General features: G+C 47.1%; 1 protein-coding gene across 1 annotated transcript in view; it reads left to right on the forward strand.

Annotated features, from left to right (window-relative positions):
* FLVCR2 (FLVCR choline and putative heme transporter 2) overlaps positions 1 to 12,059 on the forward strand; it is a 59,937-nt gene extending 47,878 nt beyond the window's left edge. Inside the window, exons 6-10 of the mRNA XM_065940174.1 lie at positions 4,210 to 4,320; positions 5,110 to 5,215; positions 5,366 to 5,477; positions 6,068 to 6,123; positions 10,192 to 12,059. Coding sequence (XP_065796246.1) covers positions 4,210 to 4,320; positions 5,110 to 5,215; positions 5,366 to 5,477; positions 6,068 to 6,123; positions 10,192 to 10,269 — 463 coding nt within the window. The 3' untranslated portion in view covers positions 10,270 to 12,059. The remainder of the gene's footprint in view (positions 1 to 4,209; positions 4,321 to 5,109; positions 5,216 to 5,365; positions 5,478 to 6,067; positions 6,124 to 10,191) is intronic.
* The last annotated feature ends 10,722 nt before the right edge of the window (positions 12,060 to 22,781 follow it).

Raw genomic sequence — 22,781 nt, forward strand, 5'->3', positions numbered from 1 at the left:
CAGCTGCTTTGAAGACCCAGAAGGGAGGGGTGTCCTTCAGAGGCTGTTGCTTTTTTCCGAAGATGTAGCCCCATCGTGTGCTAGTATTCCTGTGTGTGGGAGTGGAGAGGGTGTGGGTTTCTAATTCTACTCTGCATTTACCTAGTAGGTGACTTTGGACAAGTAACTTGACTAGTCTGAGCTCAGTCTCCACATTTGTCATATTGGAGATAGTCATATGTTTCTTTTTTCCTACCAGTTTTATTAAGATATAATGGACTTAAACTGTATCTGTAAACAGCATATGGTTTAATTTATATACATCATGAAATCAACATCACAAATAGTTTAGTGAACATCCATCATCATGTATGGATACAAAATTAAAGAAATAGAAAAAATATCATGATGAGGACCTTTAGGACTTCTTTTCTTAACGACTTCTTTTCTTAACAACTTGCATATATAACATACACCATGTTGACTATGTTTATCGTGTTGTACATTACATACTTGTGTGTGTGTGCTGATCGCTCAGTTGTGTCCGACTCTTTGCGACCCCATGGTCTATCCATGGAATTCCCCAGGCAAGAATACTGGATTGGGTTGCCATTCCCTCCTCCAGGGCATCTTCCTGACCCAGGGATGGAATCCAGGTCTCCTACATTGCTGGCAGATTCTTTACCATCTGAGCTACCAGGGAAGCCCACGTTACATACTTAGCCCTTACTTATTTTACACCCGGAAGTTTTTAACCTTTTGATTGCCTTCTTCCTATTTCCCCTTCTCCTACCCCATCCTTACCTTTGGTAACCAAAAATCTGATCTCTTTTTCTGTGAGTTTGCATGCTTGTTTGGTTTTTGAAGTATTATTGACCTACTACACTATGTTAGTTCCTTGACACTACATAATGATTCAATATTTCTAGAAATTTCACAATGACCCCTAAGTTAAGTCTGGTTGTGGTCTGTTACCACACCAGGATATTATTACTCATTGGCTGTATTCGCCACCCTGTACATTTCATCCCTTTGATTCATCTATTTTCCATCTGGAAGTTTGTACCTCTTAATCTCTTTCACCTGTTTCTTTCCTTCCCCCTCACCCCATCCTCTCCCTGCTGGCAGCCATCTGTGTGTTCTCTGTATCTACAAGTCTGTTTCTGACTTAACGTCTGTTCATTTGTTTTGTTTTTTAGATTCTGCATAGCAGTGAAATCATATAGTATTTGTATTTCTCTAACTTATTTCACTTAGCATAAAGTCATTTGGGTCCATACATGTCACTGCAAATGGCAAGAGTTCATTCCTTTTTATGGCTGAAATACATATGTGTGCATACCACATCTTTTTAATCCACTTGTCTATTGATGGGCACTTAGATTGCCTCTCTATCTTGGCTTTTGTACATGATAGTACAGTGAACATTGGGGTACGTGTATTGTTTTGAATTAGTGTATTCATTTTCTTGGGATAAATGCTCAGGAGTGGAATTGCTGGATCATCTGAGTGTTCTGGTTTTTCATATATATACATATAATTTTATTTATTTTTGGCTGTGCTGGATCTTTGTTGTTTTGCAGGCTTTTCTCTAGTTGTGGTGCATGGACTTCTCACTGCAGTGGTTTCTCTTGTGGTGGAACAGTCTCTAGAGTGCCTGGGCTTCAGTAGTTGCACTGCTAGAGTTCAGGCTTAATAGATGTGGTGCACAGGCTCACTTTCTCTGCCCCATGTGGGATCTTCCCAGACCAGGGATCATACCCATGTCTCCTGCATTAGCACGTAGATTCTTTACCACTGAGCCACCAGGGAAGCCCCCTGGGTGTTCTGTTTTGAAACTTTTTTTTAGAAATCTCCATATTGTTTTCTATGGTGGCCGCACCAATTTACAGTACCCTCCAGCAGTTCACAGGGGTTCCCTTTTGCACTGCTTCTTGGCCATCTGTACGTCGTCTTTGGAAGAATCTCTGTTCAGATCCTCTGCCCACTTTTCAATTGGGTTTTTTTTTTCTTTTGATGTTGAATTGTATTAAATCTTTGTATATCTTGGATATTAACTCCTTATAGATATATCTTCTTCCATGCAACAGATGGCCTTTTAATTTTGTTGGTCGTTTCCTTCACTGTGCTAAAGCTTTCCAGTTTGATGTAGTCCTATTTGTTTTTGCTTTTGTTTCCCTTGCCTGAGGAGACATTTCCCCCCCCCCCACCCCAGAAATTGCTAACACTGATGTCAGTGTACTGCCTATAAATTTATTCTAGAATTTTTGTGGTTTCAGTCTTTAAGTCTTTAGTCCATTTTGAGTTTGTTTTTCTGCATAGCATGAGAGAGCAGTTGAGTTTGATTCTTTTGTGTATAGCTGTCCAATTTTCCCAACGCCGTTTATTGAAGAGTCTGTCTTCTCCCCACTGTATATTCTTGCCTCTTTCATCATTTGGGGGTTGCTCTTCAGATCCATTCATCTGTGCCTGTTTTGTGCCGGTACCATACTGGTTTGATTACAATAGCTTTGGAGCACAGTTTGAAATCTGGAAGAACTGATACCTCTAGTTTTATACTTTCTCAAGATTGCTTTGCTATATGTGGTCTTTTGTATTTCCATACACATTTTAGAATTATTTGTTCTAATTCTGCAAAGTTTCCATTAGTGTTCTGACAGGAATTGCTTTGATTATGCTGACTGCCTTGCATTACACTGTTTAAAGATTTTTCTTAAGTCCTGAGATAGGCTTGTGTCACTAAAACTTGCCTCTGGGAACTACTTTTCCTGTACCCCATATAATCTGTACTGTATTTTTTGTCAATTTGTTTCCAGGTGTTCTTTTTTTTTTAATTTCTACTTTGATTTCTTCAGTGACCTAGTGGTTGCTTGGTGGATAATTATTTAGCCTCCATGTGTTTGTGGGTTTTGTAGTTCTTTACTCATTGTTGATTTTTTTTAAACTTTAAAAAAAATTTTTACATTTACAAAAATTTGCTTATTTTTTAATTGAAGGATAATTACTTTACAGAATTTTATTGTTTTCTGTATTAACATGAATACATGTATAAACATTAACATGAATCAACCATACTCATAGTTGATTTCTAATCTCACTTTTGTGATTGGAAAAGATGCTTGATATGATTTCAGTTTTCTTAAATCAGTCGTTCTTTTCCTGCAGGGCTTTTGTAAGGGTTAAATGAAATACTAAACATATGGAAAGTGCTTAAGAGAATCTCTGGCATCCAATCACTGCGGTATCAGTTTGACATAAACACAGTATACACCTGCCGGCCCCACTGTGTTTCTGGCTTCAGCAGAGATGAGGGAAGGCTCTGAGCTTTCATGGTCTGAGTCCTGATGCTCGTGGCCACAGCGCCCAAGGAGGTGCCGAGCCCCTGACCTCAGTCAGGAGGACGGGGAGAGGGTGGCGGTCCCAGAGCAGGAGTCAGGGCCACAGCAGTCCTGGGTGGGCCACCTGGGGGGAGAGGTGCGTGCAGGGGCACGCGCAGGGTGAGCCCGGAAGAGAAACCAGCCCTGCTGGGCCTTCGGAGGGGCCAGCGGAGGGACACGCGCCGGGAGTGGGTGCAGCTTTCTCCCTCGGGCTTTGGAGTCAAGGGCTCGTTCAGGGCTGGAGAATGTTCTCTCCGCTGCACTGTCAGGAGTGGAGCAGTTCAGATTCAGCGGGGAGAGCTGGGCTGCACGTGTGGCAACAGGAAGGACCCGGAGACGACAGACTCTCAGGCAGGTCCCTGCCCTGCGTTGTGCGGGGGGCGGGGGGCGATGCAGACAAGCAGAACGGGCTTCTGGGGTTGTCTGCGTGCCACCGCCACCTGACCACAGCTGATGTGTGCCCCTGTTTTTTTGTGTTTTTTTTTTTTTTTTTCTGGTGGAAAGAGAAAAGGAAAGGGCTGTGTCCCTGTTTGTGGGTGGGATGTACCCAGTCCAGTGTTGACTTGCTGAGAGGTTTCTGCAGGAGAACACACGTGCTACAAGAAGGCTTCATACTGTCCTGGTCTCACCCTTTGTAGCTCTGAGCTACACTGTGATCATTGGTCCGGTGTCCATCAACCTCATGGACGGAAAATTCTTTGAGAGTAAATAGCACACAGACCTGGGCTTGCTCAGCACTCGGCAGTTGCCCAAAAGATAGGAAGTGGGGTGGAGGAAAAGAGGAAGGAAGGAAGGGAAAATATCCTGTTAAAGTCTGCAGTTTATGACTCAGCTTCGCTGCCTCTGCTTGTAGGGAGACAACTTTGGTGGTCTATATCATGGCTCTGGTGGGCATGGTGGTTTACACATACACCTTGAACCTGGGACGCCTGTGGGTAGTGTTCATCACGGCTGGCGCAATGGGGTAAGTTGTACTTTGAACCTACTTAACTGGAAAGCGCCATCCATGGTTCCAGGACCTACTGACATCCTAGGATGCGATAGGGATCTGCCACCTCTCCTTGACCTCTGCAAACGTGGAAATGGTCAGAGGTCATGTTCACTCATAAAGGTTTCAAAATGCTGCCTGGGGCACCCAGGCCCATCCATGCTGTTGGGATGGACTATGTCCTTCATAAATCTCTGGGAAGCTAGGAAATGTTTAGCATCTTTATGAGTTCTGCCTGGGACAACTTGGGGTCACAGAAAGTACACAGGCCTGGGGATCAGAAAGTGTGGGTCCTGAGCTCTTTGTTGCTGACTGTTTATTAGATCATAGGCACCTCCCTACCCACTCTGAGGCTCAGTGTCTTTATCTGTAATTGCAGATGAGTGACCTCCCTTGTGGAGTTGTTGGAAAGAACGAGAGAAATAACAGGTGTGAAAGCACCAGGAAGTGTGGTGCAGATGAAAGAGATCAGAACTGGAATTTTCTAGACCTGTTGTATGAGAAAGTATAGGAAATGGTGCCCCTTCCACAGGGATCTCTACTCAGCTTCACCTCTTGCTTATTTTTCTATGGACAGTACATGAAAGGGTAGGGTGTGTGAGCATATGTGTATAATGACCACCTAGAGGGTGGCCTGATTTTCAAGGGCCTGGAATGTCTTGATGGGAATAAACAGAAAAAGGAGTTGTAGGGCAGGAGATGGGCACCCTTTTTTCCTTTTTCCGGACATTCTCCATCACCTTGTTTCTGTGATCTGGGCTTTAGCTTCTTTATGACTGGCTACCTCCCACTGGGATTTGAATTTGCCGTGGAGCTGACATACCCAGAATCAGAAGCCATGTCATCTGGCCTCCTCAACGTGTCTGCCCAGGTAGGCCACTCGTTGGGTGGTGGCCTTGAAGCCGTGGGTCCTTGTTCCCTCCCGGGCTCGGCGGGAGCAGGCGCTGCATATGGGCAGCTCAGCTCCCCTGTGGGCTGGTTGCCTGGGCCCCTGTTTCCAGTCTTCTCCATGTCTCTGCAGGTATTCGGGATCATCTTCACCATCTCCCAGGGCCAGATTATCGACAACTATGGAACCATGCCTGGGAACATCTTCCTGTGTGTCTTTCTGACCCTTGGAGCAGTGCTCACTGGTGAGTCGGGGCCTCAGGATAAAGTGATGCTCTGACTGCGCCTGAGTTTAGACTGTTGGCAGTTTGGCAGCCAATGTCTTGACTGATCATGCAGCTAAGGGGCTCACATGCAGCAGGGCAGACGAGAGGGCTCATGAGGAAGTATCTTTGGCAGGCAGTAGTATATTTTGTTGGAATGAGCTTCAGTTTTGGTCTCAAAAGACCCTTGTTGGAACCCTGCACTGTGACACTGACCTCCATAGCTCTTTGACCTTGGGGCAAGTGGACCGACCTCTGGGAGCCCCACTTTCCTAATCTGTAGATTGGAGATTGCTGTGAGGACTGGAGCACCGTGTGCAAACTCCCTGCAAATATCAGGGGTCTATGCATGGAGGCCAGCGTCATCACTGGCTTCTTCCTGTCTGGCACAGCAGTGGTCCCCCAGGCTCTGTCAAGGTGGCTGATGGAACCTCCAGATCCCTGGAAGATCTGAAGGAGGTGGGATACTCGTGACCCTTAGGAGAGTTAAGAGCTCCCTCTTGTGGATGAACTTGACCATTGCTCTGCTTGATAACTTTCTGTTGCCCTTCTTCTGTGTCCTTGAACCTCAGCGTTCATCAAGGCAGATCTCCGGAGGCAGGATGCAAACAAAGAAATTCCTGAAAATGTGAGTATGTGGGAGCTGCCGGGGGAGATGTGGCGCAGACTTTGCTGAGGCTGTGGCCTTGGGGGGAGGCGGGGGAGCGCCGGGGGACCGGTGGCTGTGAGAGCAGCTCAGCGTCACACACGTGGAGACAAAGGGCTTCCTCCGTGGGGCTCAGCCCCGCTTTTCTGCTGCCCTCTCCGGGTTTTTCTCCCACTTCCTTCCCTGCTCCTGGCCTCCCTGCTCTGGTCCCCAGATCTGGTCCCTGTGTCACAGTTGGCCGAGCAGCACCCACCCCGGGGTCCTGAGACAAGTCCGGAGGCCCCGGCTCCTCTCCTTTCAGCCTGGGGTTCTTGAGTGGAGAGGAGATGTGGGGGGCTGGCTCCTTCATCCTGTCATAGCGGTGGTGGCCCCAAGGCAGTGGCTCTCCTGGCATGTGGCAGGCCCCCAAGAGGTGCCAAGGAGGGACCAGAGTCAATGGGCTGCCAGCAGGGCTCTCAAAGTACACGTCAGGAAGCAGGGGTGGATCATGGTGGAAGGGGAGAGGACCTGGAATTATTAAATCGAGAACAGAAAAGTATTTCCCATCTTTTCTAATTGGCTGGGAACTATTTTAACCATCGGCCTGTGCTGGGCTTAGTCGTGTCCGACTCTTTGCGACTCCATGGACTATAGCCCGCCAGGCTCCTCTGTCCATGGGGATTCTCCAGGCAAGGGTACTGGAGTGGGTTGCCATGTTCTTCTCCAGGGGCGAAGGGATCGAACCCAGGTCTCCTGCATCGTGGGAGGATTCTTTACCGTCTGAGCCACCAGGGAAGCCAAGAATACTGGAGTGGGTAGCCTATTGCTTCTCCAGGGGATCTTTCCAATCCAGGGATAGAACCCATGTCTCCCACATTGCACGCAGATTCTTTACCAGCAGAGCCATAAGGGAAGCCCAAGAATACTGGAGTGGTTAGCCTATCCCTTCTCCAGGGGATCTTCCCGACCCAGGAATCGAACTGGGGTCTCCTGCATTGCAGGTAAAGCTACCAGGGAATCCTTTAATCAATGTGTTAGATATCAAATCTGAATCAGGATGAAAGGAATTTCAGCTCTCAGGAGGCAGTGCGATATTGCTTAAAAGAACAAAACACCCAAAACCCGTTACAGAGGTAATACACATTCTTTGCAGAAAAAAATTTTAAATATAGCAAAGTGTGCACATTTTTAAATTTTTTGTTTGTTTTAAAGTGTACAAAATTTAAAAGTCATCCTGTAATAGCATCACCTAGAGATGAGGTCCTGTCTTTTTGCATTTGCTCACACATGTCTGTGTACACATATGATAAATATATGTGGGTATATGTATGTATTTTTTAAACAAAAATAGAGTCTTGTGCTTTTGTTGTTCTGTAAGCTTTCTTGTTCTACGTGCTTTTGTACTTTCTGCAAGCGCTTTGTCAGGTCATTAGTCTTTTACAACATACTTGACGTCACAGTGTTCTAATCACTGCACATGAATAGACATGATTTGATTAACAATTTTCCTGTCCAGGAACACTAAGATTGTTTCTGGTTGTTGTTAGAGATGATATTGTGTTTACTGTTCTGGAGTTGACTCTTTGGGCATGTTCTTAAGTACCGTATTTTCTTGAGAAACAGATCAGTGGTTGCGCCGTTAAGACTTTGATATGTGTTACCAGACTGTCCTGTAGAAAGAAGGTGCTATCAATACTACTAATGTACATTGCTGTAGCAGTGTATGAGGCCAACCCGGAGTATTCATCATTTTGAAAATCTTTGCCAATTATCTAAGGCAAAAATGGTATCTGAAAGAGGTATGTTTAGTGCTTTAAGGATATGCACTGAGAGACGGATGCTAATCTCTGTTCCCTTCTTGTTTGTCCTCTGATCTCATGCTCTGGAGTTGGCAGGTGGTAGCAGGTAGCAGGTGAAGGGGGCGATGCCTGGGACAGGACATTCAGTGGGGCCACAGGGAGCATCTGAGACAGGAGTGGTCTTCTCAGAAGCCTGTGAGAAGCGTGGCATCAGCCCTGTGGAGATGGGCTTGTCCCTGGTGCCATAGACAAGGAAGCGTGATTTGGGACACTTTGGTGACTATTAGTGTGAGCCTATGAAAAGGTGCCTGTGATAACAGGATGGATTTCTCGTGAAAAGATTTCAATTTGAAACGTGATGCATTGTGTCAAGCGATGTGAGACTCTGCTGTGTTTACTTTGTAATCTGTGTTTCCCTGGGCAAAAGCAAACAGAAGAAAGTAAAGGTTGCTTGTAGGCCCAGTGCCCAGAGATAACCCGGTAACATTTAGTCATTTTCCAGTGTTTTCTGTGGATGTAGAAATGTGCTTGTGCACGCTGGGCTTTCTACCCTGCTTGTTTCCTTAGGAGAGTCTGACGTTTCTACACCACTGCCCCCCCCCGGCCCCACATCTCCATGTACACATTTTCATTTCCTCCTGTTACTACCTAGGTCGGCCCACACTTCCCTGTCTTACAGGCAGATCCTTGTCCCCGGGGACCAGGTTTGTTACCCGGTAGGCGGTGAGCGCTCAGTCTGTCCGTGGGGACTGTGGGAAGCATCATGGGTCGGACCAGGAGGCCAGCGGGTGCAGGCACTCACGGTGCTGTGCTGGATACTCCCCATGTGTCCGCACCTCCCTCGCTCCTGGGGGGCCTGGGACGGGGGTCAGAATCACGCGGGGCTGGTCCCAGGGAAGTCAGGGCTGTCAGGGGCGTCGTGAAGGAGCCGTCATTTCCCCCACCGAGGTGGCGGGCGTGAGTGGGACCTGCAGGCCATCCCAGGACTTCAGTCTCAGCGCCAGGGGAAGACAGGATAGGTATGAATCGGGCCAGAGCTGCGCTTTCTGATTAGTGAGGTGGGTCACTGGCTGAAAGGGCCAGAACTTCCAGTGGGTCAGGACTGATGCTGATGATGACAATCTGTGTTTGGGTTTCCATTTTTCTTCCAGTTGGTAGTTCTCGGCCACTGAGACATAAGCCTTGTTTGGTTGTGATTTCAAGGTGATGGCGCTGAAGGAGGCGGGTGTGTGTGCATGAGTGTGTCGAGACAGGAGGTGGCGTGACTGATTGAAGTCAGCTGCTGGCTCCTGAGTGAGGGCTTCTCAGGGCTGAGGCTGAGCTGGTGCCAACAAGTTAGCAAGATGGAGAACTGGACGCTGGATCTCCCACTGTTGCCTCTGCCACGGGCTGCCCTGGGGGTCATGGCGGGTGAAATGCTGTTTGTCCAGCTGATGTGGCCTGCATGTGCCCTGCCAGCCTCGATGGTCAGAGCTGTGTGGGGCTTGGCCTGTGCTGGAGGCTTGTTGGGAACGAGATGAGCCCCTGAGGGAAGAAGCAAAGTGCTCCTAAAAAGCAGACAAACGCCCAAGGTGGCAGTCAGCACCTAGGAACCTCAGAGCATAATCTCCAGGGCATGTTTAAATCCCACCCAGCTAACAAGCGTGACCCTGAATGCCTTCTAATTCTGTGCCATCGTCCCCAAGAAATCTGATGACAAACTGACCCAGAGTCTCTTTTTCTATGGGGAAAAGATATTCACATATAAAGTCTCTTTTTCTATGGGGAAGCTATATTAATATATACATATTTTGAGCCATAATACATCCTGTCTTTGTAACAGTTCGCTGTGCATCTGTTCCACACACATGGTAACCGTGTTCATCATCCTGGGGGCTGCTCCTGACCGGGGGTAGTCAGCACTGCTGAGCGGGGTGCAGACCTGGCCCTCCCACAGGCATGCAGGGGTCCATCCAGGTGGGGTGAGGCTGTCAGAAGGGGAGGAGGGTGACGGGAGCTCAGTGGCACTCACAGTGAGATGGTCCCTGGAGGCTGTGGTGTCCCGGAAGGCTGGCCTTTTCGCTCCTCCTTCACTCCTGTCATGATGGTGTGTGTCGGGGGAGCACTGTGTGTGAGCGTAGCCCCTGTCTTCGTCCTTGTTCACTGTCAGGGATGCTGAGTGCCTGGGGCTCTGGTTTTCCCCCGGATTCCAGATGCATGGGCAGGCAGATACTCAGCAGGGTGGAGTCCCTGCCTCCTCACCCCAATGGCCGTCCCCTTGTCTCTCTTGTAGAAACCCCAGGAAGGGGAGGACGAGGAGGACAGCAAGAGCAGCAAAGCCCCCACCACTGTCCGGGAGGAGCGTTTCTGAGAGAGGGTGGAGGAGCGACTCAGGGGACTCGGACTGCCCCCACCTCTTCAGCCAGCCCAGCTCTGCCTGCCAGCCTCACCGCCTTCCCCGAGCAGCTTCTGGGGGAACTGGGAGGAACATCTGTGTCTTGGAGGAAAGAGCCTCTGCCTCCTGGAAGCCACTCCAGAGCTTGCCCGGTCTCCGTGGGGGAGTTGCACTTTCCAGCACACAGGTGGGGGCCCTGCCTTCCCCCTGCAGGTTCTGGGAGCTGGGGAGGCAGAGAGAAGCCTGGAGTCAGTCCTGGCTGCTGCCTCACCTTCCTGCTCCAGCCCATCCCTCGGGACAAAGCCTGCACATTATCCTGAAAGAAAGCTTATTCAGGAGATTAATTTTTCTAGTGTCTGAAAACCCTTAGGAGCCCAGTTCTCAGGAGCAGCAGCTGCTCTGGACAAGGGTCATTATTGGGCCCCAGACTGACCACTGACCTTCTGTGGGAGAGAAAACACCCTCAGGACACCCCCCAGGACGCCGGGACCAGGTTCTTCCAGCTCGTGTTGGCGTCTGTCTGCAAACCCTCTCTCCTCAGAGCTGATCACACCAAACACCAATAAACTTGACAAAAACATTAATGTGGCTGAGAAGAAGAAGCCAATTCAGGGTGTTGACCTCCTTGGGATGTGATGGTGCTAATGAATCTGGGGCGTCTGGTAGCCTGATTTGGGAACAGAAAGGTTCTTTTCTGCAGGAGATGTCCTGGTCCAGGGCCCTCTGTGCTCACTGTCACCTCTGCTGCCTTCCTCCGGGTGCCACTCAGGGGCTCGTGTTCTCCTACCTGTAACCCTCACCACAAGCTCACCTGGGTCCTTCCCCCCTGAGAACTCCAAAGGTCCCTGAGAGATGAGGGGAAGGGGCAGAAGGAGAGGTGGCCCGTGAATGGGACTCGGGTCTGCTGGGTTAGGTAAGCGCATCCTCCTCAGGTGGGAACAGAGTTTGCAGCCCCAGCCCCCATCCCCACCCCTTCTATAATAGTGTAATTCTTTCTCAGATATTCTGAATTTAAAGGGACTCCCTTTCAACCAGGAGCTTCTCAGGTGTTGCCAGTGGTAAAGAATCTGCCACTGGAGACGCAAGAGACACAGGTCCGATCCCTGGGGCGGGAAGATCTCCTGGAGCAGGAAATGTCAACTCACTCCAGTATTCTTGCCTGGGGATTCCCATGGGCAGAGGAGCCTGGCGGGCTGCAGTCCACGGGGTCCCAGAGGCAGACACTTCTGAGCGCGCACAGACGCACATGTCCTTCCAACCAGCCCAAGCTGCCCCCTCTGACCTTGCCTGCTGTCTGGCTCCACTCACGGGCTTGGGGAGAATCTCCTCAAAATAAGACATTTTGGTTGTTTCTCATGTCCTTGAACTCTGTGCCATGACCCCTGTTCTGTTTTGTTGTGGCCACTGCCCCGGGCTCAGAATATTGGAGCTGCCTGCGTGGAAGTGGTGCTGGGTGCTTGGGTCACTGCCCAAGGGCAGCTGGCGTGTGTGTGTGTGTGTGTGTGTGTGTGTGTGTGTGTGTGTGCACACGTGTGTATACAGTACTCTGTACCTAAAAGAAGTTCACACTTCTGGTGCAAGGACTGAGTTAGTGGTAGAAAGGAGGTGGAAATGGAAGGTGCCTTACTTTTTAATAAAGAGAAAGTGTTTACTCTTGAGCCTCTTAATTTTATAAACAAAATGTTTACTGAAACCACCGTTTTATTCAAAATCATAATTCGTATTTTCTATTTGTAACACCAGATATATTAAAGCAATAAAATATCTTCTATGTGGTCTGCCTTGTCACTTGTTGGGGCAGAGATGGCTTTGGCGGTGGGAACAGGCTGGAGGGCTGGCGCTCGGGGTAGAGGGGGTGCTCCTCCACACTGTGGAAGGTGGTCCTCTGTAGACATAGATGCTACCATGCTAGTGGTTTATTTTTTAAAGATGAGGCTGCAGACGTTACTGTCTGTCCATGTGGAGAGTGCAACTCAAGGCCGAATCTGTGGTTCCAACAACTTTCCATTCAGCATGATCTTTTTACAGTGCATGTCACCCACATCAGTCCTCCACTTAAAACCCTCTTCTAGCTTCTTACCTCAACCAAGGCCCAGACCTCATCAGAGCCCACAAGACCCCATGCACTATGGCCCCCACCTTCCTATCTGACCGTCCGTCCTCCACTGTTCTGTTCAGTCTCTCTGCTCCAGCTACGCGACCTCCCTGCCTTGCCTTGAATGTACCAAGTGTGTTCCCACCACAGGGCCATTGCACCTGCCAGTGCCGTGTCTGGGGTTCACTGGCGGCAGATGTCCATATGACTTGTTTCCTCACTTCAGCTCAAATGTACTATCTGTGTATGTATATATGTACCTGAATCACCCTACTGTGTGCCTGAAACATTGCGAGTCAACTATACGTCAATAAAATATATATATTTAGAAAAAAATTTCATGGACAGAGGAACCTGGTGGGTTAACGTCCACAGCATCACAAAGAATTGGACAAAACTGAGTGATTGAGCTTCATCATCAACCTACAAAGGACCATCCGGTGATCTCTAAAAATTGCTTGATTTGTACTAAAAATAATCCAAAGACTGCTGTCAGATCTCCCCAGATAGGGATCCAACACAGAGGAGCCTGCGCCACCGGGGACTGGCAAATAGACTTGACTTAAATGCCTTGAGCCGCAGGAAATTTCAGATTCCTGCTAGTATTGGTGGTCCTTTTCAGGACTGGTGGAGGAACCAGGACTGAAAAAGCCTCCAAAGTGGTGAAAGCCATGCTTAAGGAAAATTTCCCCCAATTTGGATTGTCTGCTGCTGCTAAGTCGCTTCAGTCATGTCCGACTCTGTGCAACCCCATAGACGGCAGCCCACCAGGCTCCCCCATCCCTGGGATTCTCCAGGCAACAACACTGGAGTGGGTTGCCATTTCCTTCTCCAATGCAGGAAAGTGAAAAGTGAAAGTGAAGTCGCTCAGTCATGTCCGACTCTTAGCAACCCCGTGGACTGCAGCCTACCAGGCTCCTTCATCCATGGGATTTTCTAGGCAAGAGTACTGGAGTGGGGTGCCATTGCCTTCGCCATTGGACAGTCTGGCACCCTTCAAAGTATTAGCCCTGCTTTTCTCTCTAGCATAACCCAACAAATGTCTAAACCACTGCAGATTAATGGAAAGCTATATTCATCCTGGAGTGCACATTCAATAGGAATAACAGAGAAAATGAATTCTACATTAAATGGCATTGCTAGTATATGTTGAGTCTAATTTAACTTGGGGTCAGGGCTTGACAGTTGCCCTACTATGGATCAGAGTGGCTTCCAGAAGCAGGCTTAAAATTAGCCTCTTTGAAATATTGTATGGTAGGCCATTCCATGTGTCTGCCCATGAGGGAGAATGTATAAATACTTTGAACGATTTAGCAGTTGCCAATTATGTTAAAACTCTAGGTACAATACAAACCTCTGTTCATGAGCTTGCTTCTAGAAAGCTTTCCTTACATCCTTTCCGGCCTGGACATTGCATCTCTCAAAACATGTGGAGAACAAGGGCCTGGGCACCAGCTGACTGCAAAGTGCACAGAACCACCTGTGGTATTACTCAGCACACACTCGTCTGTCAGGTTAGCTGGAGTAAAGCCAGGGATGCATCACACTCAGGTCAAAGCAGCCTCACCGTCATCAGAAAATGACCCAACTCCTGAGAGTCCTAGAGAGCAATGTGTTTGTGAACCCTTAGAAGACTTAAGGTTGCTCTTCAGAAAGGTAAGGATTGAGAATAAAATTTCCTCGCAGAAGGAATTTCATCAGGTTCAAATAGTTCGAGAGAATTGTTTTACTTACTAAAATTATTAAGGAGGATTCTTGACCCAAAGCTGATCAATTCCATTTTATGATCACCCCCTCATTGTCTCTGTTCAGCAGGAAGTAGCCAGAACAATCATCACCCCTTATTCCCACAAGACTGTGGAATGGACATTGACAGATGGGAATTGCAATAGGTGCGGGGCAAGCACTTGACTGTTGGTGAGTGACTGTTAGAGGTTCCGCCCAGCCATTGGTTAGAGTCAGAATGGGCCCCCTACTTCCTCCGTTTAAAAGGAACTGAATTCAGACTGAAGGACGTTGGGTTTTGTTTTTTTTAATGAAACAAAGATGACTATTTTTAATGATAAAAGGTACAATTCACTAAGAAGATAGATATCATAAACAAACAAAAAAGCAAAAATCAGAAGATATATAAGGGAAAAGAAAAATATATAATCATAGTGAGACATATAAACATTTCTCTGAGAATATTTTATCAAGTACATAAAAAATAAGAATAGGAGCATCTGGAATGATGTCATTAATAATTTAAATATAGTAGATCTGTTTATATTTATATTAACCTTACATACTACCCAAATATATTTAAAATTTTATATCTCATAAGTTATTAGATATCTACAGGACATTTAGAAAAACTGACAAAAGATAAACATTACTAAATTTCAAAAAGTAGAATTCTTTTTCTGGTGATTCAGTTATACAAATAGATATATATATTATTTTTGAAATTATTTTTCATAGGTTATTACAAGATATTGACTATCATTCCCTATGCTATAGAGCAAACCTTTGTTGCTTGTTGCCTGTTTATTTTTTTTAAATTAGAAATCTAGCATTCTATTCGTGCTAAGTCAAACAAGTAGAATCAAAATGTCATAAATTTTTTCAGTTAGGCAAAAATTCATAAGGTTTCTAAAACATATACATTATACATATTATTTATATATATGTATAGAAGAGTTTTTCTACTATACTTAAGAACTACACTTCAAAAAGAAAAAAAAAAAGGGAAGAGATGGAGAAACCAGAAAGCATAAGCTAAATGAAATGGGAGCACTGAATATGAAGTAGAAAAAGTGAAACAAACTAAATAAAAGTAAAAGATCATCATAGAGTCCAGTTATTTTTAAACAGGGCTGCTCATTAGAAACATATCTGGAGCTCTGGTGAAAAAAAGCAATACCTGGGCATTTGTATTTTTCAAAAGCTCCAAGATAATTCTGATATGCATCTGGATTTAAAAAGTGATTACAGGGTTTTCTATTAAATTACAATATAGAATTTTGTTATTTTCTGAAAGCCAATCATAATAAAGTGGTGTTAAGTAGTAGTTTTATAATTGAAAGGTTGCAGCTGCAAGCCATGTGCTATGCTGGGACTCATGGCCTCCAGCAGAGAGGATTTTGACCCAGGGCCAGAGTCAAGGCTTGATCACTCGGACATTTTGTGTAGCAAAAGTTTTGTTGTAGAAAGTGGGGGGCCCTCTCCAGGGCCCTGAGAGAGGTCTCTTGTCTAACATTCAGAAAAGAATAGTCTGAGGAGACACGTGCTGACAAAGCAAGAGATTTTATTGGGAAAGGAGCGCCCGGGCGGAGAGCGGCAGGGTCAGGGAACCCAGGAGGAGGACTGCTCTGCCACGTGGCTCGTGGCTCGCAGTCTAGGGTTTTATGGTGATGGGATTAGTTTCCGAGTTGTCCTTAGCCAATCGTTCTGACTCAGAGTCCATCCTGGCGGCGCACACACCCATGCATCACTCGGCCAATACGGATGCCAGCGAGAGGGATTCTGGCAGGTGGACGGACGTGTGGTGTCTCCTTTTGACCTTCCCCGAACTCTTCCGGTTGGAGGTGGCTTATTAGTTCCGTGTTCCTTACCAGGACCTCCTGTCCTAAAACAACTCATGCAAATGGTTACTGGAGAGCCGGGCCAGGGTGGGCGGTTTCAGTTAGTGTGCTTCCCCTAACAGTTTTATTCAAGTATAAAAGGGATAGAGAAAGCTTCTGACAGAGACATCAGAATGGGACAGAAAGAGTGCCCCCTTGCTAGTTTTCAGCCAGGAGTTATGCATCTGTTAGCAAGTTGCTAATCAGATAAAAGAAACACTTCAAAACTGAGAGAGTTGCACCAGGCCCCTTTCCTACCACATGCATTTTTGATAGCATTGACACAACATGAGTGGTCCTGGGCCATAAAACAATTGGCATGAACCTTGAAAAAAGGCAGATTTCCAAGCAAATGCATAGTTTCATTAGCATAGCTTAGGAAAACTTTTCCATGAATAAGATGTACTGGTTTGTTGAGCCATTATCAGTTCCAGGTTTGAGAAAAAGCTTAGTCTTAGGCAGAACCAATTTGAAGAAAGGCAGATTCCAAGGCAAATACAGTTTCATTAACATAGCTTAAGAAAAAGGTTTCCATAAGAGAAACGCATTGGGTAGCTTAAGGTTTGAGAAAAGTTAAGTTCAGACAAATAGATGGGGAAACAGTGGAAACAGTGGCTGACTTTATTTTTCTGGGCTCCAAAATCACTGCAGATGGTGATTACAGCCTTGAAATTAAAAGACACTTACTCCTTGGAAGGAAAGTTATGACCAACCTAGACAGCATATTAGAAAGCAGACATTACTTTGCCAACAAAGGTCCGTCTAGCCAAGGCTATGGTTTTTCCAGTAGTCATGTATGGATGTGAGAGTTGGACTATAAAGAAAGCTGAGTGCCAAAGAATGGATGCTTTTGAACTGTGGTGTTGGAGAAGACTCTTGAGAGTCCCTTGGACTGCAAGGAGATCCAACCAGTCTATCCTAAAGGAGATCAGTCCTGGGTGTTCATTGGAAAGACTGATTTTGAAGCTGAAACTCCAATACTTTGGCCACCTGATGCGAAGAGCTGACTCATTGGAAAAGACCTGGATGCTAGGAAAGATTGAGGGCAGGAGGAGAAGGAGACGAGATAGGATGAGATGGTTGGATGGCATCACCGACTCAATGGACATGGGTTTGGGTGGACTCCGGGAGTTAGTGATGGACAGGGAGGCCAGGCGTGGTGTGGTTCATGGGGTCGCAAAGAGTCGGACATGACTGAGCGACTGACTGAACTGAACTGAGGTTTATGCAGAACCAGGTGTCGTCATGTCAACACAGGATTAGAAAAGAAAAAAACGTCTGCCACTTGCAGTTTATTTCCTCCTGCCTCTTGGGGACCTCTAGCCTTCCTACCTGTTACCTTTTCATAATCACAATAGTGAAAGATGTTTATCAATTTTCACAATCAATAGCCGGACAAAAAATAAAAGATAATTACAATTGCAAGTCACAATGGGAACATGATTAAGCTAACCTGTATTGTGGAACTTGATAACCTAACCCAGAGCAAGCTTGGGCTGGTTAACAGCCGGATATGCTTTCATATTGACCCCTCTCAGGAATTGCCTCTCAGAAGTCACTTCAATCACACTTTCCTGTCCCTTCTGGGGCCAGTCAGCAAGCTGAGAGGTCGGGGTTTAATATGAAAGAAATGATTCATAACCTTGAAGAAACCATGGTAAGTGGAGGACTTAAAGAAGCAAACACTCATGCTACAGTGAGACAGGAGCTACCAGAAACGGACAGGCAGGATGTGAGGGGAGCCCCTGAATCACACGTGGGCTCTAAGGAAGGCTTCCTGGAGGAGGTGATGCTTGTCCTGCAGTGAGACAGGACACTAGGCATGATGTGTTCATAGTGATGCCCGGGAGCTGCAGGCGGGTGCAGCATGTGGAGGGAAAGTTGGGAGTGGGCGGTGGTGGGAGAGGCGGCCAGAGCGACATCACAACTTCCTTTGTGCTAAGCCAAGGAGTGAGAACCTTCTGGAAGGTAGGGGCAGCCACTGGAGGACTCAAGGCAGGACAGAGGCCCGGACAGAAGGGTGAAGAGGTGAAGTGAAGAGCCCTGTGGAGGGTGTGATGGGGAACGAGAGGTATAAAAACATTGAAGATGGTGTCGCAGAGTCAAGGTAAGAAGCCATGAGAATCTGAACTAGAGTGGTGTCCATGGGGAAGGTGGTGAGGAGGTCAGCACCCGGTGGGCAGAGTGATGGCGCTTCTCAGGGCTTGGGTTTGGCTGACCGGGATCTGACAGGGCTACTCATTGACACACAGGATTCAGGGGAGAAGCAGACGTGGGCTTGGCCTTTGGATGCTGGGGCAGCAGATGAGCTATAAATAGAAAAGTTTAAACCTCCACAGAGTCTACAAGCCTGAAAGTCACTAGAAGCAGGTGGAAGGTCAGAAAGGGTGAAGACAGAGGTAACAGGGCCTCTGACCACACACCTGCTTTTCTGAGGAGACACCCAGCATGGCTTGGGAGGACACAGCTCAACTGGAGAGGCTTCCCTGCAGCTCCAGGGTTGGAGGTTTGGTGTTCATTTTAGCTCCAACATCATAAAGTCCAGGATGGAACTGACCTCACCGCTGGACATCACCTGTGGGCTTCAGTGAGGCAGCACAGTCTTCATTCAACTTGTTCCATTTTTAAATTTTTACAGCTTTTGGTTTTTTTTTTAACCAAAGCTTTATATAGTTTAAAAAATTAAATAGTCATGTATCAAAAATGTCACTGCTTACCCTGCTTTCCTGGTCCCCTGAGGTAACTACTTTCAGTTATTAGTAGGTGATTTTTTGGTATTTATCTCCATAGCTCTAAATAACATGGGTATATAGATACTTCCAGTCTTCCCTTGTGGCTCAGCTGGCAAAGAATCTGCCTGCAATGCAGGAGACCCTAGTTCAATTCCTGGGTTGGGAGGATCTGCTGGAGAAGGGATAGGCTACCGACTCCAGTATTCTTGGGCTTCCCTGTGGCTCAGCTGGTAAAGAATCTGCCTGCAATGCAGGAGGCCTGGGTTTGATCCCTGGGTTGGGAAGATCCCCTGGAGAAGGGAAAGGCTACCCACTTCAGTATCCTGGTCGCAAAGAGTCAGACACGACTGAGCCACTTCCACTTTAACTATAGATATTTCCTGATTTTGTCACATTAGGCATTGCCTGTTGATTTTCCAATGTGGTAGACAAGGATTTAGCTCTATTAATTCTACCCTCATCTCTACCACACACATGTGCTCACTTCCTATTCCCCCATCCTCCCAATACAGTTATGCCATTTTGGATTATATCAACTTTGTTTTCACAATATTATGGTTGTGTTCACATTGTTCACAACCGAAGTCACTTCAAGTAACCACCGCTTTGTTCCCCTTTCCTCCATAGCTTTTTATATTCCACTGAAGTTTTGAATTGACTTCCTTCCCCATTTACTTGGATATATTGGTGGTACTTATCACTAGTCCAGCCCCTAAATCTCTCCAAGTTCTGTTTACCCCACTCTATATTTTCAAATACAACCCCCTCAGTGTCATCTTATTGATAGAGTCTTTCCTGGAGTCTTTGATCAGCTTCCATCCGAACGGGCTGCTTTCCTGCCTGACCCATAGCTGTCCACCTGGGAAGTTCCTTTTCCACAGTCTCAGTGATTCGCATCCCATGCCCTCATGACCTAGTTTCCTGAATCTTCCCTCTTACTCTCTCTAGGTTTCCTCCCTTGTTTTGGTGGTGCATATCCTTTAGCAGCTTCTGGACATAGAGGGAGACAGTTCATTTTCAGAAGTTTGGAAGTGTGAATATACCTGACTCACACTTTTCTTCGGTGGTTTGAGTATAGGATTCCAGGCAGGAAAGGATTCTCCTTCAGAGTGCATTGTTCTACTAAGTTCCAGTTTCCCAGCTTGAAGACAACCTGCTGAGATTCTGCACCTGTTTTCTTGAAAGTGTTTTATGAACCTGTTCTTATCTCTCTGAAAACTCATTGGATCTCCTCTTTGTCCCAGTTTTCTGAAATTTCGTGGTGATGTGGAATTCAACTCAACTCTATGGACAGGTATCCAGATAGGCATGTGCAGTGAAATTTCTCTAGTTCAGGATTCCAGGCTTATGGAGATGTTCACAAGAACTTGGAGCTAAAATATAAGGAAAATGAGGGAGGTGAAGCAGACAGGGTGTGGACGAGTGTGCAGCGTTACACATGTAAATTACAAATACAAGATGTCCAAGGGCACCATTTTTACAAATTCCAAGTGTCAATACTTTCTAAGAGGGACTCATTCAGGGTCTCAACCTGATGCGTTAGCCATTTAGCCTTCCCATTCCCTCCTCTTGCTCCATGCTCCCCCATCTGCAGCCCCAGTGGAGGTGATGGTAAACCAGTGTATGATATCTGGACTTCAAGTTTAATTCCTATTGCCATGAGTAGTTGTTGGCCTCTAGGGGGCAGACTGTGCTACCTTTCTGTAGAGAACCAGGAGCTGGTTCTCTCCACAGGGATGCTCAAACCTGGCTGCAAGTTGGCATCACCAGGGGAGTTTTGAACATGCAGATTCAGGGGCCACTCTCAGAGATCTTGACTTGAGATGCAGGTCAGGTTTTGGGAATGTGAAGAGTTCCCCAGGTGGTTTTAATGAGCAGCTCAAGTTGAGGTGGCTCAGATGGTAAAGCGTCTGCCTGCAATGCGGGAGACCCAGGTTCCATCCCTGATTCGGGAAGATCCCCTGAAGAAGGAAATGGCAACCCACTCCAGTACTCTTGCCTGGAAAATTCCATGGACGGAAGAGCCTGGTAGGCTACAGTCCATGGGGTCGCAAAGAGTCGGACACGACTGAGTCACTTTCACTTTCAAGTTGAAAACCATAGCCCCAGAGCTTTAAATTCTTCATTTTGGGGGTGAAGATTAAAAAAGAAAGCAAGAAAGCCCAGGCACCCAATGACTATTTAATGTGCAAACCAACAAATCACCTAGATGTCCTTTAAAATGCAGCCTCTAATTCAGTAGGTCCAGGGTGAGCCTGGGCTTTATAACAAGCTCCCAGGGCATGCCCACACTGCTGTCCCCAGACTCTGCCTGAGGAGCTAGGCTGTAGCTTGCATGAATACGAGATGAAACTTATGGTTGTTTAGGTCAGTTGAGACTTTATTTCTATGAGGGTCAGTTTTCTGATCTATAAAATGCAGACAAGCAGTAGCACTGACATCACAGAATTCTTGGATGCTTAAATGGGGTAACATAGCATACATTTCTAGCACAATAGAAATGTTCAATTTTTTATTGTTAGGATATCTGGCACTCTTGGAATGCTTACTGTCTGCCAGGAATGTTCCAAGTGCTTTCAAACCTTAACTCATTCAAGTCTCAGAACAACACTGTGAGGTAGGTATTATTATTTAATCATCCCTGTTTTACTGATTTTCCAAGCTACTGAGGCACAGAGAGGTGGGGTGTCTTAGTCTACTAAGCAGGTCTGGGAGCAGCTAAGTCGGTGTTTGAACCCAGGAAACATCTGGGCTCTTATTCCTTCCCAGGGCTGCAATCACTGCAGGCCTGACCTTCTAGAGGCCCTGACTTGAAGGCTCCTCTGCAGAACCGGCGGTGCACCAGCAGGGGGCAGCGTAGGGCCACCTGCGTGCAGAGACCACTTAACTTCGTGCGCTGTGCTGGACCCCTCACCACAAAACCTGCGCTGGGTCTATATCGTCTTAGGACTCCCTTCTCTTTGCGCCCTCAAGTTGTCGACTAGGAGGCCGCCCCGGGATCCATAAAGAAAGAAGAGTCCTACCGAACAGGTTCAAATCTGAGTTCCCCATTGTAAGACCGGGTTTGCAGGAAAAGCAAGGAGCATAGTCAGTTTTCTGCATCTCTTCTTTACTCCAGAAGTGTAACCAGCCCAGGAAATCTCCAAATCTGTCTTTATACTGAAAGTCCACAAAGACTGGGGGGGGGGGGGGGGGGGTAAATTAGGTAAATTATTTTTTTTTAAAGTAGGTAATTATAAAAGAAAAGAAAAAGGTAAATTATTTAAAAAAAAAAAAAAAATTAAGGTTAGGGTTAGTGTTAGGCAGGTAAATTCGGGAATTCCCCCTGAGTACCACAGAGCAGTCTGGAGTTTCCATGTGGGCACACAGGGCATTCCCACCGGTCCCTAGGAGACTCTATTTAGAGGATTACCTTGGAATGATGGAGGGTATTTCTTGTGGAGTCACTGGGAAGGAGCAAGTGAATGTGGGGTGCAGTGCATGGATGGGCCTGTGTGTAAGGCATTCTGAGCTTGGAGAAGGAATGCACCCACAAGCAGTGGCAGAACTGCAGTTCTGTGGTGCCAGTGGCTGTGGAAGGTGGGAGGCAGAGTGGGTGGAGCTGGCTGGGGTGGGGGAAGCCGTGCGGGGAGGCGGGTTGGCAGTGGCAGCCGCTGGGCAAGGCCCCGAGCCCGCCCTGGACGTATCATAGTCCTGCAGTGTGGCTGCACAAGGAGATAACTGTTTCCAGGATGGAGGTGCTGACCTTTGCCAGAATGCTTTGGGAGGCCTCCAGTCCCCAAGCCCCTGCGGCCATGACTGGCCTGAGGCATGTTTCACCAACCTCGGAGACAGTGGTCTGGGACAGAGGTCTTCAAGGCAAAGTATGAGCAGGAGCTTGGGGCTTAGCACAGGGAGCCCCACTCAGGGCTTTTAGGTGGGTGCTGGGGATTGTTTATTCTGGAGTGGGTCTGGGGCACGAGCCCTGAAGGCTTTAGAGGACCAGCTGAGACCACTCTCACTTAAGGCTGCGGGAGTCTGGAGCACCTGCCCAGGGCTCCAGTAGAGGCTGTGATC

Source organism: Muntiacus reevesi, chromosome 7 (assembly GCF_963930625.1).
Source record: "Muntiacus reevesi chromosome 7, mMunRee1.1, whole genome shotgun sequence".
NCBI lineage: Eukaryota > Metazoa > Chordata > Mammalia > Artiodactyla > Cervidae > Muntiacus > Muntiacus reevesi.